At 45.5% G+C, this 14,518-nt stretch overlaps 1 protein-coding gene across 5 annotated transcripts; it reads right to left on the bottom strand.

Annotated features, from left to right (window-relative positions):
- Window positions 1-146: 146 nt before the first annotated feature.
- Window positions 147-11,424, bottom strand: cxxc5b (CXXC finger protein 5b). Of its 5 annotated transcripts, none has more exons than XM_027017082.3 (3): window positions 11,324-11,424; window positions 6,931-7,971; window positions 147-1,763 (listed from the first exon to the last, which is right to left on the bottom strand). In XM_027017082.3, exons 2-3 carry the CDS (start codon window positions 7,756-7,758, stop codon window positions 1,722-1,724), a joined length of 870 nt encoding a protein of 289 aa, XP_026872883.2. In that variant the 5' UTR covers window positions 7,759-7,971; window positions 11,324-11,424; the 3' UTR covers window positions 147-1,721. The 5 variants fall into 5 exon arrangements, with proteins under 5 accessions (XP_026872883.2, XP_026872878.2, XP_026872879.2 ...); XM_027017077.3 differs by lacking the exon at window positions 11,324-11,424 and adding an exon at window positions 10,294-10,751; XM_027017078.3 differs by lacking the exon at window positions 11,324-11,424 and adding an exon at window positions 10,410-10,751.
- Window positions 11,425-14,518: the final 3,094 nt, after the last annotated feature.

The following is a 14,518-nucleotide window of genomic DNA, read 5'->3' as shown; positions in this document are numbered from 1 at the left end:
CACACACACACAGGAAGGTTTGACTGGAAATGGTTTTCACCTTAATTGACTTGTCAACTCACACACTGCGTCTGATTTCTGATCTCCATTCAGACCGGCAGTTTACATGAACAACACTCTAGTTACATATTCCAGGGTCACACGGGTTTTGTTGGTACCTCTATTTATTCCAAAGCTGAGGGGAACTGCAACCTCAGAGCTGCTGATTTCTGACACAGATACATGCATTCATTTAATCTGTTTACAAACACAGCCTCCAGCACGGTGGCTGCGGACACATGGGAGTCGTCGTGAAGACCCGTGCACACTGCTGGAACCTGGCAGTCTACTGCTCCATGCCCGGGAATCCTCCGTCCAGTCTACACTGCGCAAACACGACACAACACCAGCGGAGCTAACAGAGCAGATAGGGTCGTCCGTCAAAATGGCGGCCACTGTGCGGCTGCAGGGCAGGTAGGAGGGACTTTTTCTACCGCCTCAGTGTCTAGGATTACACTTCTGGAAGAGAAGGAACATGGTAGGCTAGCAAATGGACGGCTGGAAACCTCTGGGACACGGCTAGAAACCTCCGGAATATGGCAGGAAACCTCCGGGACACAGCAGGAAACCTCCGGGATACGGCTGGAACCCTCCGGGACACGACAGGAAACCTCTGGGACACGGCTGGAAACCTCTGGGACACGGCAGGAAACCTCTGGGATATGGCTGGAAAACTCTAGGACATGGCTGGAAACCTCTGGGATACGGCTGGAAACCTCCGGGACTCGGCTGGCCAGGCTGAGGGCCAGCACTGGCCTCTGCTCCCCGCTCTGACGCCTGCACCTGTCAGCAACACCCTGATTCCGCTTGACCAATCAGGACCCAGCAGGGTGACGAGGCGTGGAAAGGAAGGATGTGATGTGGAAATGTCACCTGCGGGGCCCCTCCCCCTTTTCCATGCGCCCCAGCCATCGTCTAACAGCCACACTGTACCCACTTCACAATACAGAAAATAACAATCAAAGATTTTTTCTGCGCGTTTTGCAAAAGGGATGCTACGTTATGTTTTCCTTTGTCTTTTTTTTATCAGGTTTGATATCAAACGGCAATTTGAAAACCAAAGTTCTATGACCAACTGCGTACACACACGCCTAGTACTTCCCTCTCGAAAAAAAAAAAAAAACGAAAAAACAAACCAAAAAGAAGTCAAATCCAAGTCTAGGGACAGTCAGTACGAACACTGGTTCTACAACAGAGCTCAGAATTACAAACGAGCTTTAAAACAGAGTCTTACGTTCACATTCGCTAACGCAAATACAGCATTCCCTCACACGCAGACAGACAGGAACACAAAACACAGAAAGGAACATGATTGTACATTTTCTGTTTGGTGGTGAAGAGTTCCTACAGTGTCCTGTGAAGGACAAGACTCTAAATAAGACGTCAAATGGACGTCAAACGGAATCTAGACGACCAAAACAAAACAAAATAAAACAAAACAAAACAAAAAAAAACTCAACAAAACAATGACATGCTGCCATGACAGTTTATTTTTGGTTGAGAAGAAACAGCATCGTTCTCGTGTAGTGCCTTCTCTCCCCGGTCAGAGAGATTATTTGCGTATTTCTTTATTTGTGGCCAGTGTTCGCAGGCCCGTAGCAGTCCGAAGGGCGGTGGCGTCGCGGTGCTGGATTGGCAGTCTGTTATTTTAAGCTAGGCAGGAAGTCCGCACGCTCCTCGTCCTACTGAAACCAGCGGAAAGGAGCTCCAGTGGGAAGCATCACCTTGTTGGAAAGACAGGAGAGTAAGACAGGATGTGGGGAGTGGAGGGAGAAACAGGACAGCTGTGGTCAGACAGTCAGTCATTTCAGTCCAAGCTTAAACTCACAAGGTAAACAGAGCAGTGAGAAAACAGGGCAAACCTTGCCACAGTGACCCTTCCCACCTGCAGAGCGGCACTACAGCGCTGCCTCTCCCTCTCTCTCTCAGCCTGTTCCTGTGTCTTCCTGTCCCCCATTGTACCCCTCCCCCAATCCCTCTCTCTCTCTCTCTCTCTCTCTCTCTCTCTCTCTCTCTCTCTCTCTCTCTCGGGCTGCGGAGTTGGACTCTGAGCCTGTGGTGCTGGCTGAAATACTGCAGTAGTGGCGGATATTTCCCAGGCTGGCCTGAGGGTGGGTGGGGGTGGGGGCGGAACGTGGGGACTGGCACTGTGAGGCTGTGAGAGAGTCAAGGCAATGGCAGCACTTCCTGGAAAAACAAGCCCCCATCATGAGCGGAAAGGAGAAAAAGAGAGAGAGAGAGAGAGAGAGAGAGGGAAGGAGAGGGAGAAAGAAAAAGAGGACAGGACTCACTTCATAATGAAGTAACATGGGCAGACGATGAGTTCACCTCATATGACTTAATAGCCCCCAACCACATGCACGCATGCATAAATACACACACACACACACACACACACACACACACACTTTTCAGAACACCCTCTCCTACTGTCTCATTACACTCCCAGATAGCTGACAGGACCTTGGCATGTACACACACACACTCCCGCTAACATGCGCACGCGCATACACACCCTCACGCACACACACACCTACCCCCACACACACAGACACGCACAGCGTTCCCCTTATCCCTCCCTGACCCCTCTGACAAGCCAACACAGATGGACGCTCGGTACAAGCACATGGCAAATCAGCCAGCTCAGGACCACACACACACATACACACACACGCGCGCGCACGCATACACACAGCACAAACACACATACACACACTCGCATACACACAACACAAACACACAGACTAAAAACACTCACCCTGGCCACATGCACAAATAAATTTGATACCGGAGACAGTTTTGTCATTATTTTTCTCACCGCTTGCTTTCTCTTACTAAAACACAAAAACAAACACACACACACACACATGCACAAAACACGCAGTGTCAATGTTCCTAAAATACCTCATCTGTCTGACTGTATTTCATGAGTTTAAGCTACTTGGGGAAATGGGCGGGGCCTGGATAACTCCCGCCTACTGTCTCCGCCCACAGTCATTCTGCAGCTGTCACTTGCTTAAAGTGTAAAGTGCTATAAAGGCGTTCACAGTGCACACACACGCACACACACACACATCAATTTTGTAAGACACAGTTGACTTAAAACAGTTCACATGTTCACACATACACATGATTGAACTTAATAAATCAGCACTAAAGTGAGTGAATTGTGAAATGGACACACAGTGAAAACACACTCAATCTGACTCCCTGCAGTATACACACACATAGACACACAGACACACACACACACACCTTTCCTCTGCTTGTTGATAAAACCTTGCAGGTTCTCCGATAACCATAACCTTGTAGATTCCCACCACCACATCAATATGATCCCCTTCATATGATGAAATAGATGTACACCCTGTACACACATACTAACCCGAACATGCACTCACACACACACACACACACACACACACACACACACACACACACACACGCCAGTCAATACATGCATGCAGGCCCTACTGTGACATCAATAAGGGCTCTTTAAGCCATGTAAACCCCCTGCCTCCATCAACCAGCCCAGCCCAATGCCAATACTAATTCATAACACACACACACACACACTCACACACACACACACAGAAGCAGTGTAAGCTCCTTCACACACCAGCTCCATGGCCCTGGAACTCCCACTGTCTACCATCCAACGTCCACTGTCCACTATCTACTGTCCATCTCCCACTGTCCACCTCCCACCGTCCACTGTCCACGGCCCCAGCACATAAAAATGGTGTTCAGCATTCATGTGGAACCAGACACAGCTCTCACTCACACTCACACACACACACACACACACACACACACACACACACACACACACACACACACGCACACATACATACATACACAGCAACACCGTGGATTCATGTAGAAAGTTGTTAATTGCTTATATATCATCTGTTAGTGATATAAAATAAGAGTTGTGCTATTCAAAAACATGTGGTACGCACACACATACACACAAATAATACCAGTGTGTCAGAGTGTGCAAAAAGTTGAAACTCATACTGACACACACATACACGCACACACGCACACTCACACACACAAACACTCGGACACTCATGAGCCTCAAAATACTGAGAGAGGACAAAGTTCTGAGCCACGATGACACCTGGTGCTCCAGATGACAGGCACAATGACCAGATGGACTGTACAAGGCTGGCATGCACACACACACACACACACATGCTGCATTATCAACCAAACTTGTGTGTGGTCCTTTTTACATTGCACACTACTTCCAATTTCGAAAGCACTTTCTGAAAATATTCTGAAAATAACTATGAGAGAATATAACATGTTACTATAAGAGAGAATATAACATGTTACTATAAGAGAGAGCATACGTTGCAATAAGAGAGCATATAACATGTTACTCTAAGAGAGAATGACGTTACTATAAGAGAGAATATAACGTTACTATGAGAGAATATAACATTACTATAAGAGAGAACATAACGTTACTATAAGGCAGAACATAACATGCTACTATAAGAGAGCACGTGTTACTATAAGAGAGAATATAACATGCTACTCTAAGAGAAAATATAACATGCTACTATAGGAGCGACTATAACGTTACTATAAGAGAGCATATAACATGCTACTCTAAGAGGGAATATAACATGTTACTACAAGAGAGAACATAACATGTTACTATAAGACGGCATATAACAGTACTATAGAAGAGAATATAACATTTTACTAAAAGAGAGAATATAAAATGGTACTATAACAAAGACTATAACATGGTACTATAACAGAGAACGCCTCTATCTTTGAGCCTAGGATTGTTTACATAAACAGTCCAAAATGAATTATAAAAAAATTTTAAGCATAGAAACTATGGGGAAGAAGAACACCATAGCAACAAGTTGTGGCAGAATTTTGGAAATGGCAGACAATCTCACCAACATTCTTTGGTATTGATATGAACTGCTAAATTACTCATGAACGCTGTCTCCACATCCTAAGTTTACTTTCACCTCAGACCGACATTTTCAGGCATCCAAGCTGAGGCAAAAATGCTCAGGCCACATTATAACCCGAGTAAGGCGGACACTTTGATACGCACTGCCGAGGATTTCACCTTTCTTTTTATCGACAACAACAACGACAGAAGAGGCACATTTCCTCAGTGGTTTAACAATAGTAGAGATTTTTTGCTAAATGTACAATTCCGTGATAGGATACAGCAAAGCAAAACAAAACCTCCGTTACGCTTCCAAGAGGCACAGAATAACACAGGCACATTGTTTTATACATGGTATAACACAGCTAGTGCACGAACTGCTGCAGTAGTCCTCAACACGTGTGCTGTGGGCAAAAACGTGGAAAACCCCGTTAAAGAACTACGGACCAGAGCTCATGTAATCTGGGACTAATTTACTGCTCTGCAATCCTTCGACTGTTTTGGGGAGTGATGTGTCATGGCTTTCCCTGGCAGCATGTTAACTCCAGCAGGTAAACAAGCCAGACAGGTTGGCGTCAGGATACAGGGAAGTACATCTTGCAACAGGTAAACAACAATTTCATGCTACAAACATAGGTGTCCGTGTTGTGGTTGTGGGTTTTCCAAGGCCATTCTGAATCAGGATGCACTTCTATGCCCTGCAGAGACCTATGAGATTTCAGACTTTAGCTGACAGAAGCTGGTGATAACTAATCCAAAGACCACTTATGAAAAAATCATTGAATACAAGCACTCACACACAACGGGCTATAAACTCCATTATTCAGAATGCTAAACCACCTTCCTACAGTGAATATGGACAGCACGGGTTCGGGTCAAACCTTCCATAACAACATACCATATTCAACCTATCAGACAATTGCTGTCGTCAAGAAAGTCCTTAATGATTTAATCAGCGGACAGGTAAAAGGGACTGGTGTCAGCCACCCTTACATTTCCACTGGGACTGACTAAATCAGCTCTTTTACTTGGAGCCTTTTCTGGATCTTTCCTATAGAAAGGCAGCATAATGGTTAGGGAAGGGAAAAATAGCCAAATATTTCCCACATTACAGCTGGGGGGTATTAGGTGTTCCCAGCCGTGAGCTGCACAGGTGAACAGTCCCATGCACAAGGAGTTTGAACATTCCCCGATGAGGTGCATCAGGTGTGTTAGAACAGAGGCAACACGCTACACAGCTGGGATGTGGAAACGTTCTGCAGGAGCGGCCTTTCTTATGAGAATGCCTGGTGCTTATCTCGAGACGTGGTGGATGTTCACTCACACCGCTGCGTTTGCAACGCCAACGTGTGAAGTGCACGCGTGATACTCCTGGTAAGATCTCTTACCTGAGACCTGTTTACTCCTTAAATGCCTACCTCCCAAGATCGCTTCTAGATCTGGGGGGGCTACAGTGCTCAGTGGAACAGGCATGTGGAAGTGCCCATGTCCCCTCGGAAACTCCAACGCACCAAAATATTTAGTCCAAACATATTTGTGTGCCACCTCTTTGAAACGCTTTCAAATGCTGCTGTCCCTGGAGCTTTGCTGCTATATTTGCAATGCTGGAACATTTGGTGCGACTCTACATATGTGTGTGCAGTGCACAGGTATCTATAGCCTCTAGTCAGTCATCGCATCTGTGATACGCAGCATTCCCTCATTCCCACCTTCTGAGAACGTCTTTATCACGGAGCTGCAGAGAGGAAGGGTGTAACATCCACACGTTTACCACCTTCATCACTCCTCGTACATTCAGATGCAACATATACTCCAAGACACATATGAAAATAATAATATGGGAATATACTAGGATCTCAACATAAAAAAACAAGCCATTTTAGCTGTAATGCTAGTTTCTGTTTCATTTGTAAATTGTGTGAGGGAACCCGTGTTACTGCGGTGTCCGTGCGGCGGGATCTTACCTCCAGTCCTCCAGCTGGCTTCTTCTTCAGCTCCTCACACTTCCTGAACTTGCAGATCTGGTGGCCGGTCTTGCGGTTGCGGCAGCTGCTGCACTGCTCGCAGTTGATCCTGCGTCGGCAGGGCGGGCACAGGCCGCAGCGCTTGCGTTTCTTCTTGCCGTTGGCGCTCGCAGCCGATGTGACCTCGCCGTGGGCCTGTCGGTGCTCAGACGCGCCCGTCACCTGTGACAGCGTGCTGTCCGCCAGGAAGACTCCGGCTGGCGTCATGATGAAGAGGCCTGGGTGGAACGGGAAGCCGGCCCCCACCCCGCCGGCACTGCTCAGCAACGGGAAGTCCGTCATGCTCCCCAGCGAATCGGAAGCCGAGACCGCCTCCACGTCCCCGCCCACTCCGAGGCCGGAGGAGTCGGGGAGCAGCATGCTGGCGCGCCTTAAGAGCTCGGCGGCCTGGGCCAGGTGCAGCCCGCTCGGAGAGTCCAGCAGGCCAGACACCAGAGCCCCTCGGTCCAGTTTGGTGAGTCCCAGCTGGGCTCTGTGCTGGGCAGCCGCTGAGTTCGGCTTGACCCCCGCGGGCACTAAGGCGCTCTGGGCGAGTCTGCTGGCGTTAGCGGTAGCGGTGGCCACGGCGGCCGCAGCAGAGCACGTGGCGATGTACTGCGAGAGCGCTCGAGAGTGTTTGAGGCTCTTGCTGAGCGGCGTGCTGATGATGCCGCTCCGGTTCCGCCTCTCCACCACGGGCGACGAATCTTCATCACCACAGCAGCTGTCCCGAGCATCCTCCTCCTCTCTAGCTTGGTTTCCCTCCATCAACCCCCCACTGCCAGACATGGCCCACAGCACGAGGGGGAGGGAGAGAGAGGGAGGGAGGGAGGGAGGAGGGGTGGAGGGCAAAGGCAGAGGGCAGCAATGTTCTCACTCTGATTGGTGCGTGAGTGAGGGTGATGCTTGCAGAGGTGAAGAGTCAGCCAATCAGAGTGCACATCTACAAATGACAGCACGCTGCACTCACAAGCATTTTCTAGGGCTGTCCGCTGTTAAGACCTGAGGGAAGGAGGAGAGAAGACAATGAATGTTTAGATCTGGTAACTCTGGATGTATATCAAAGTTTGCCTAGTTACACATCAAATGTGTGTAGGTAGGAGAAAAGTAAATTTAACTTAATTTCACCAGCTATGCTGTCTAAATACATTATGTCCTAGATCCTTAATAACTAAATGAATGAATGAATATCACTTGACTATTGTTGTCATAATAACTTGTTGTGATGCTAAGTTTGCAATGATGTCACTTTATTTCGGCCTGTCATCATTCTTGTGTAGAGATGTCAGCTAATCTGCACTCCTTCATTCACCATCAGTGTTAGATAACATATATTATACAGTAGTATCTAACCTATATTATATATATTATACAGTAGAATATATGAGATCATAAATCTTACATAGCTGTAATCTGTTGATACACATCAGCTGTAAACATTCAGTTGTACAGGATGGCAATTGCTGTATCCAGGTAAAGAATTTACTAATACAGTTAGTAAATAGGCTACACTACGTATAAAGCTACACACAAATTGTAGGCTATTATAAGACCTTAATGTTGGCGCTAGAGAAATCACAACCCGGTCAGTCTGCTAAATAAGATATGGTTATATTTTTTGCACATGTTGTACAAAACCTTAGCTTGCAGTGGTTCCTGCTTCAGCCTCAGTAAAAAGCTCTTATCCAAACGTAGGTGTGTTCGACTGCGGACTAACCGAGCCGCGAGCTGCGGCGCGAAGCCCCCGGGGGTAAGCCAAGAGAGAAATCAGACTGTCAAGGTAGCCTACCCACCTAGACACGCGAGCGCGTGCGCGCCCGCGCCACTGACGCACGCACGCACGCGCCCCAGCTTGCACGCACGGGCTCGGAGAATTAACCTTTATATAATGTGAGAAGCTTCGGAACACCAAGACTCTTTGACATTATTGAGAGCTAATTAAAGTTCCATTAAAGAGAGAATGAAAAGATGCGACTTTAGATATAACTCGAAAATGACACTTAATACCACAAGTCATATTTTCAGTCATTCTCTATGCCAGAATTAGGTATCCGACAACTGAATCAAATAGCTAAAGTATTAAAAATCGGTCACAGTACCACAGGAAAAAAAACAGACATTAGACTCAGTTAAAGCGGGTATGACACAGGTATCCTAGCGATATCAGCAGGTAAAGCAGGACAAAGACTTCTGAGCGGGGTGCATACCATTCAAATGAAGGCAGTGGGTAAATGATTGATATGACCAGCAGAGAAGTTTCTGTCAACTGTTTGGAAGGTCAACAAAAAGGCAACCAAAACTATTTAATGAAAGAATTCTTAAATGTTTAACACGAACGATCCCACGTAGGCTAAACCACAATCGGAACACGCGATTACAAAAGCGTCGCGTCCGGTCGCGTATTGCGGCAGGGGGTCACGGCAAACTCCCGCACGTAACAGCGCACGAGCGAGGGACAATAGAGCGACGGAGAGGGTTGCTCATCGAACGGGAACAATAGCTAAACGTAGGTTGCACCCTCCTAATCGAGGTGACCAAATGATCAATACCCATAAATCAAATCAGTTGTCAATCAGTTTCTTCAGGCTAATTAAAAACAAGCGTCGCGTCAGCTAAGCAGTAAGGCTACGGTAATCAACAGGGCTTTCCTCCAGAGTGGTCAAAGCCATTTTTATTTCAAACAGCCTCATGCGTGAATGGTCAAAATCCGAATATTCATACAATAGTAAAAGTTTTCCACCAACTCATCGTGGCTCAATAATCTTTGACAGGTATAATGTTGCATTCGTGCGAGTCATTTGACGCTTTTACAAAGCGAATTTCGACATACCCGTAACGTTTGAGGCTAATATCATTATATGAACATTTGCTATATCGATTCTTCCGCTAATCGACTGAACGCAAAAAAAAATGCTATTCTATTATCTGTTTACAGATATAACAACGTCTCAAATTAGGCGTAAACTGAAAACAAGGAATATGCATAATTTCTCCTTGTGTCCCTCTGGTCACATCGCCAAAGTTACATGTCTGACTTCTGCTCAAAATGTCAGCCACTTGTAACGCTCATTAGTCATCTTAAAGTCAAACCAAAATCTCTTTTGTCTCCATCGCTGCTCTGAGACCGAGGTGTCTGTGGTGACAACACTCGGTATGCGCCAACATCTAGGTGGCGAAATGAAATGACATTCTTTCGATATTCTTTCGCAACTTGGTCTTCTAGATGTCATTCTAACTTTGAGCAGTCTTCAACAAAGTATGATTCCCCCTCCCTTCGATATATCTGCATATTTGCAAACATAGGCCCTTTTCATTCGCACCTACCAACGCGTCGGTGAGCCGAGGGGAGTGTTTCGACTGTCCGAGTGGTCCGGCTTCTCTCCCGCTGCGGAGATTTAGAGAGGGAAAAAAACCGAGGAAGAGACCAACAAAACACTCACCCGAATGAAATATTCGAGCTTTTCTCTTCGGTATTCACGAAAGAGAAGCAAACGCTCGAGGTACCGTCAGAACGTACTTTGTCCGAATATGAGCGCGTGGGCTCCTCCAACCCTTCGCTTCTCGCTATCCCACCTCCACATCCCCGCTCGCGGAGAAGAACATGCAAACACATTTCATAGATTTTTGGAGCTTCACACAAAAACCGAAGTGGACTTTCCGTCGTCGAGAGACGCGGAAAAAACAGACGACAACTCGTTAAACGGTGTTCTTAAATCAGGGTGATAAGGAGCTCACTTGTGGGGAATAGTGCCTCTGCATGCGCGTGCAGTGCAGCCTAATGAATGAAGTATAGTTATGAGAGAGAGAGAGAGCACTTAGCATGGATAGGTTGGAGGCTGCTCATTGTTGACATTATTCTTGATGGCTGTTGGCTGAGCACAGCAGATTTTTTTTTCCCTACAGGAGCCACATTGATTTGTTACAGGCTACCTCTTTAAGACAGAACTTTTGCACATGCATGCTTTCCAGGAACTTTGACACTGCGATTCGCATCTATTATAATATGCAAAGTGGATCCGTGATTTTAACATGAGCGCCTGTAATGTTGGCAGGGTCGACAAGGAAAAGCAGAGGCAATATGACCGTAACGCAAAACAGTAGCTATAATTATGTAATTCGAAACATATGTTAATATGCAATTATGTTTATAAAAACATTAGGAAGCCATATGCATGTCTCTCAAATCTGATTGGAGACAGACATGGCTTTTTGTGCTATTACTTTATTAACCTTGAAGCCTATTTAATATGATATGATATTGATATGTATTTCACTGATATTATTCACCCAAGCCAAAAGAAAAGTGACGGGGATATTACAAAGCTGGTCAGATAATATGAGCGTGAGGCCTAACCGATTTTTCACCGGTGCTTCGTGCTGCAGCGGTCGGTGTAGAGTCGTTGTTGTATATCCGTGTGTCCAGACGGCTGCCGTTCCGTTCTTCCGCTAGCTCGCTCGGACTCGGTCACGGCCACTCTTCGTCGTCAGAGGCGAGTCCACTCCACCTCTTGTGAGCGTCCTGTCTGTTTGGCAGGCGGCCAACAGAAGTGTGGGGAAGTGACACCGCCAGGGCGGCAGAAATTTTCCTCCGTTTCGGGCTCCTTCCCAATCGCAGACGGACGGACATTGGCTGGAAAGTGGAGCAGCTCGTCGGGGACAATCAATGAGAATCGATCGAGCGGCGCATTGGCCAAGGATTTAGAAACGAAAAAGGAATAAAGCAACGGCATGACTGAGTTTTTTTCCTACAATTACAAAATATCCAATAACGTAGTTTTGAAACAAAATTACTGCCAAAACACAAAGTTTGAACCAAGGTAACGAGTCTTAATACATTTGTAATAATTTCAAAATAGTTGTCGAGTGTTATGGCGTTTGTAAATCTACCCAAATATCAAATAAAGTTAATTATCAGTAGTGTCACATTGAAAGCGATTTCAGACCTTCTACACTTTATGTCTTTATGCAGTCTAATCAGCAGAGTCTGGTTCAGATTTCCTTTTAAAACTTACTACTTACAACTGAGACACCCACACACTCCAGTCAAGACGCTTGTTGATAAGATGCGATTCTAGACTGCTTAGTCAGGGTTGGAAAAAAAAAAAAAATTAGTCATCTGGTATCTCCGTCTTTTCTCCGTGCTCAGTCTTCGCTGGGAAAGGGTGCAGTGTGGTGGGGCAACACTCATACCAGCCAAACCAAAAGCAGAAGCAGCTGAGATGTTGAAGTGCTGATGCACTGAACCTGGGTCAGTGTTACAGCTCGTTTCACAATAACATTGAGCCTTACTGGGACACCTACCACTGTTCCTGAGTCAGCAGTCAATTGCGGTTTTGCCGAGAGGGCCCCAAGTTATAAATATAAATAAATAATAAACTTGAACCTAAAGTCAATTTCAATCTGCTCTTTAAATCTGCTCAGTGGTTCAGGTACTGGACTAGTAATCAGAAGGTTGCCAGTTCAAGCCCTACCACTGCCAAGTAGCCACTGTTGGACCCCTGAGCAAGACTCATAACTCTTAATTACTCAAGTTGTGTTCAGCCAGAATTGTAAGTTGCTTTGGATAAAAGCGTCAGCTAAATGTAACTAAATCACATTTATGAAGGCAGTGACACAAATGAAACATTTGGTTGAATGTCAACTGCCCGTTTGTGTCACCTAAAAAGTAGACTGGCTGATATAGTGACGAAAAATGCTGATCATGTTCAGAGTAAAGTAACATGAAGGAAATAAAAGAAAACCAAACAGGGCAAACAGTTCCATGAACTGCAGGTGTGTTGGTCAAAAATAGACTTAAACAATTTAATGTATTCAGGGTTTGACACTTGCCAAACATAGAGAAATTGCCCCCAAAAGCAATGAAAAAAAAATCTAATGGGGTTTTTTGTTTGTTTGTGTTTTACATACCTCCAGATATGTTTACATTAGTAGAAAGTCAAAGGATGCTTTCAGGTCCAGTGTCTACTGCCAACTGTGGGAGCAACCATGGTGGGTATCTTGTAGGGGTCATTCATGGTGGGGGTATCTCTTAGGGGTCATCTATGATTGGTATCTTGTAGGGGTTATCCATGGTGGGGGTATCTCGTAGTGGTCATCTATGGTTGGTATCTTGTAGGGGTTATCCATGGTGGGAGTTTCTCGTAGAGGTCATCCATGGTGGGGGTATCTCATAGTGGTCATCTATGGTTGGTATCTCATAGGGGTCATCCATGGCGGGGGTATCTCATAGAGGTCATCCATGGTGTGGGTATCTCGGAGAGGTCATGCTGGTGTGTGTATCTCATAGGGGTCATCCATGGTGTGGCTATCTTGTAGGGATCATGGACTGGACGATTGCTATGCATGCTTGAGTAAAGGTCATATGAGGGCATTTTCCTGGGCCAGGGGCATTACATGGTGCAAACACTCACCCTTTATTACGTCTCCATATTCCTGTAAAATAATGCTTCCGCACTCACAGCATGATTTCACGATCACCAGGGTAGAAGCAAAAACCTTCCACGACCTTCCAAATCATCCAGTGTAAGCAAAATTTAACAGTCAGATCAGGAACACAAAGTGAAAAATTACACTACCTTTGTTCTTGAAGAATTTGACATTTTTCTTGTCAAAATGCAGCATTCCAACAAAGATTTGGGTTCTTCAGGAGTTAAAGGTCAGCCCCACTCTACTCGTTAGGCACCAAATATGTTGTCAGGTGTTAAAGTGACTGTCCACTATCTGCACATCCAGCAATCAAAGTCTTTTGCAGGATTATCTAGATGTGTGGCCACCTGAAAGCATCTAACACGTGCAATAAAGGAACGTGCCCTACAAGATCTGCATATGCTGCATATGCTCAAGGAGTCTGGGTCTTGGAGAAATGTAACCCACGTTCCCGAGGCACTTGTGTAGCTCATCAAAATGAAGGTGAAGTAGTGGTCATGCGATTTAATTTTGGGATAAGGAAGTAAAAGCTTCTTACACGGAAAAAGGCAGGAGTGCAGATAAAACACCCGAGTTGTCATCTCTCCAAACGGGAAGTATTGTCCTAATACTTAAGGGGATGAATAATGTTGGCTGTTATGTTCATAGCACTGTCTCCTTCTGGAGTGTGATCCTTTGAGAATGTCAACCATGTGTAACTCCTACACCTGAGAGTTACACACGAAGGCCACTCCGGTTTTAATATAAAGAAAATGCTGATAATTTTCCTTCATAAAGACTGTCACTTGATTTGTGTGACAGAATGTGGTATGTAATGGAAATAACAGTTGTTTATGTTTGCAGGTAGTCACGGTTATGAAAAATTAATAAATAAGTATGTCATTATAAGAAATCATGTAAATATATGAGGGCTAATGTGCTGTTAGCATTCGTTAAGATGTCCAACTCCCTCTCCAGTTCTGAAGGATCTTCTTGGAGGAATGATATAAAAAAATGATATCTAAAATTATATATGATATCACGATACATGTGTTTGTATCTTGTTGCCTCCCAAACTCTCTCCTCAAGTTTTATACTCATCTGTTTCGTGAACTTTGAACTAGACAACAGTTAGAGGAAACAA

This window comes from Electrophorus electricus, chromosome 4 (assembly GCF_041902795.1).
Source record: "Electrophorus electricus isolate QZ-2024a chromosome 4, ASM4190279v1, whole genome shotgun sequence".
Lineage (NCBI taxonomy): Eukaryota > Metazoa > Chordata > Actinopteri > Gymnotiformes > Gymnotidae > Electrophorus > Electrophorus electricus.
Note: the sequence above shows the minus strand (reverse complement) of the source record. Positions and strands in the feature narration are given on the sequence as shown.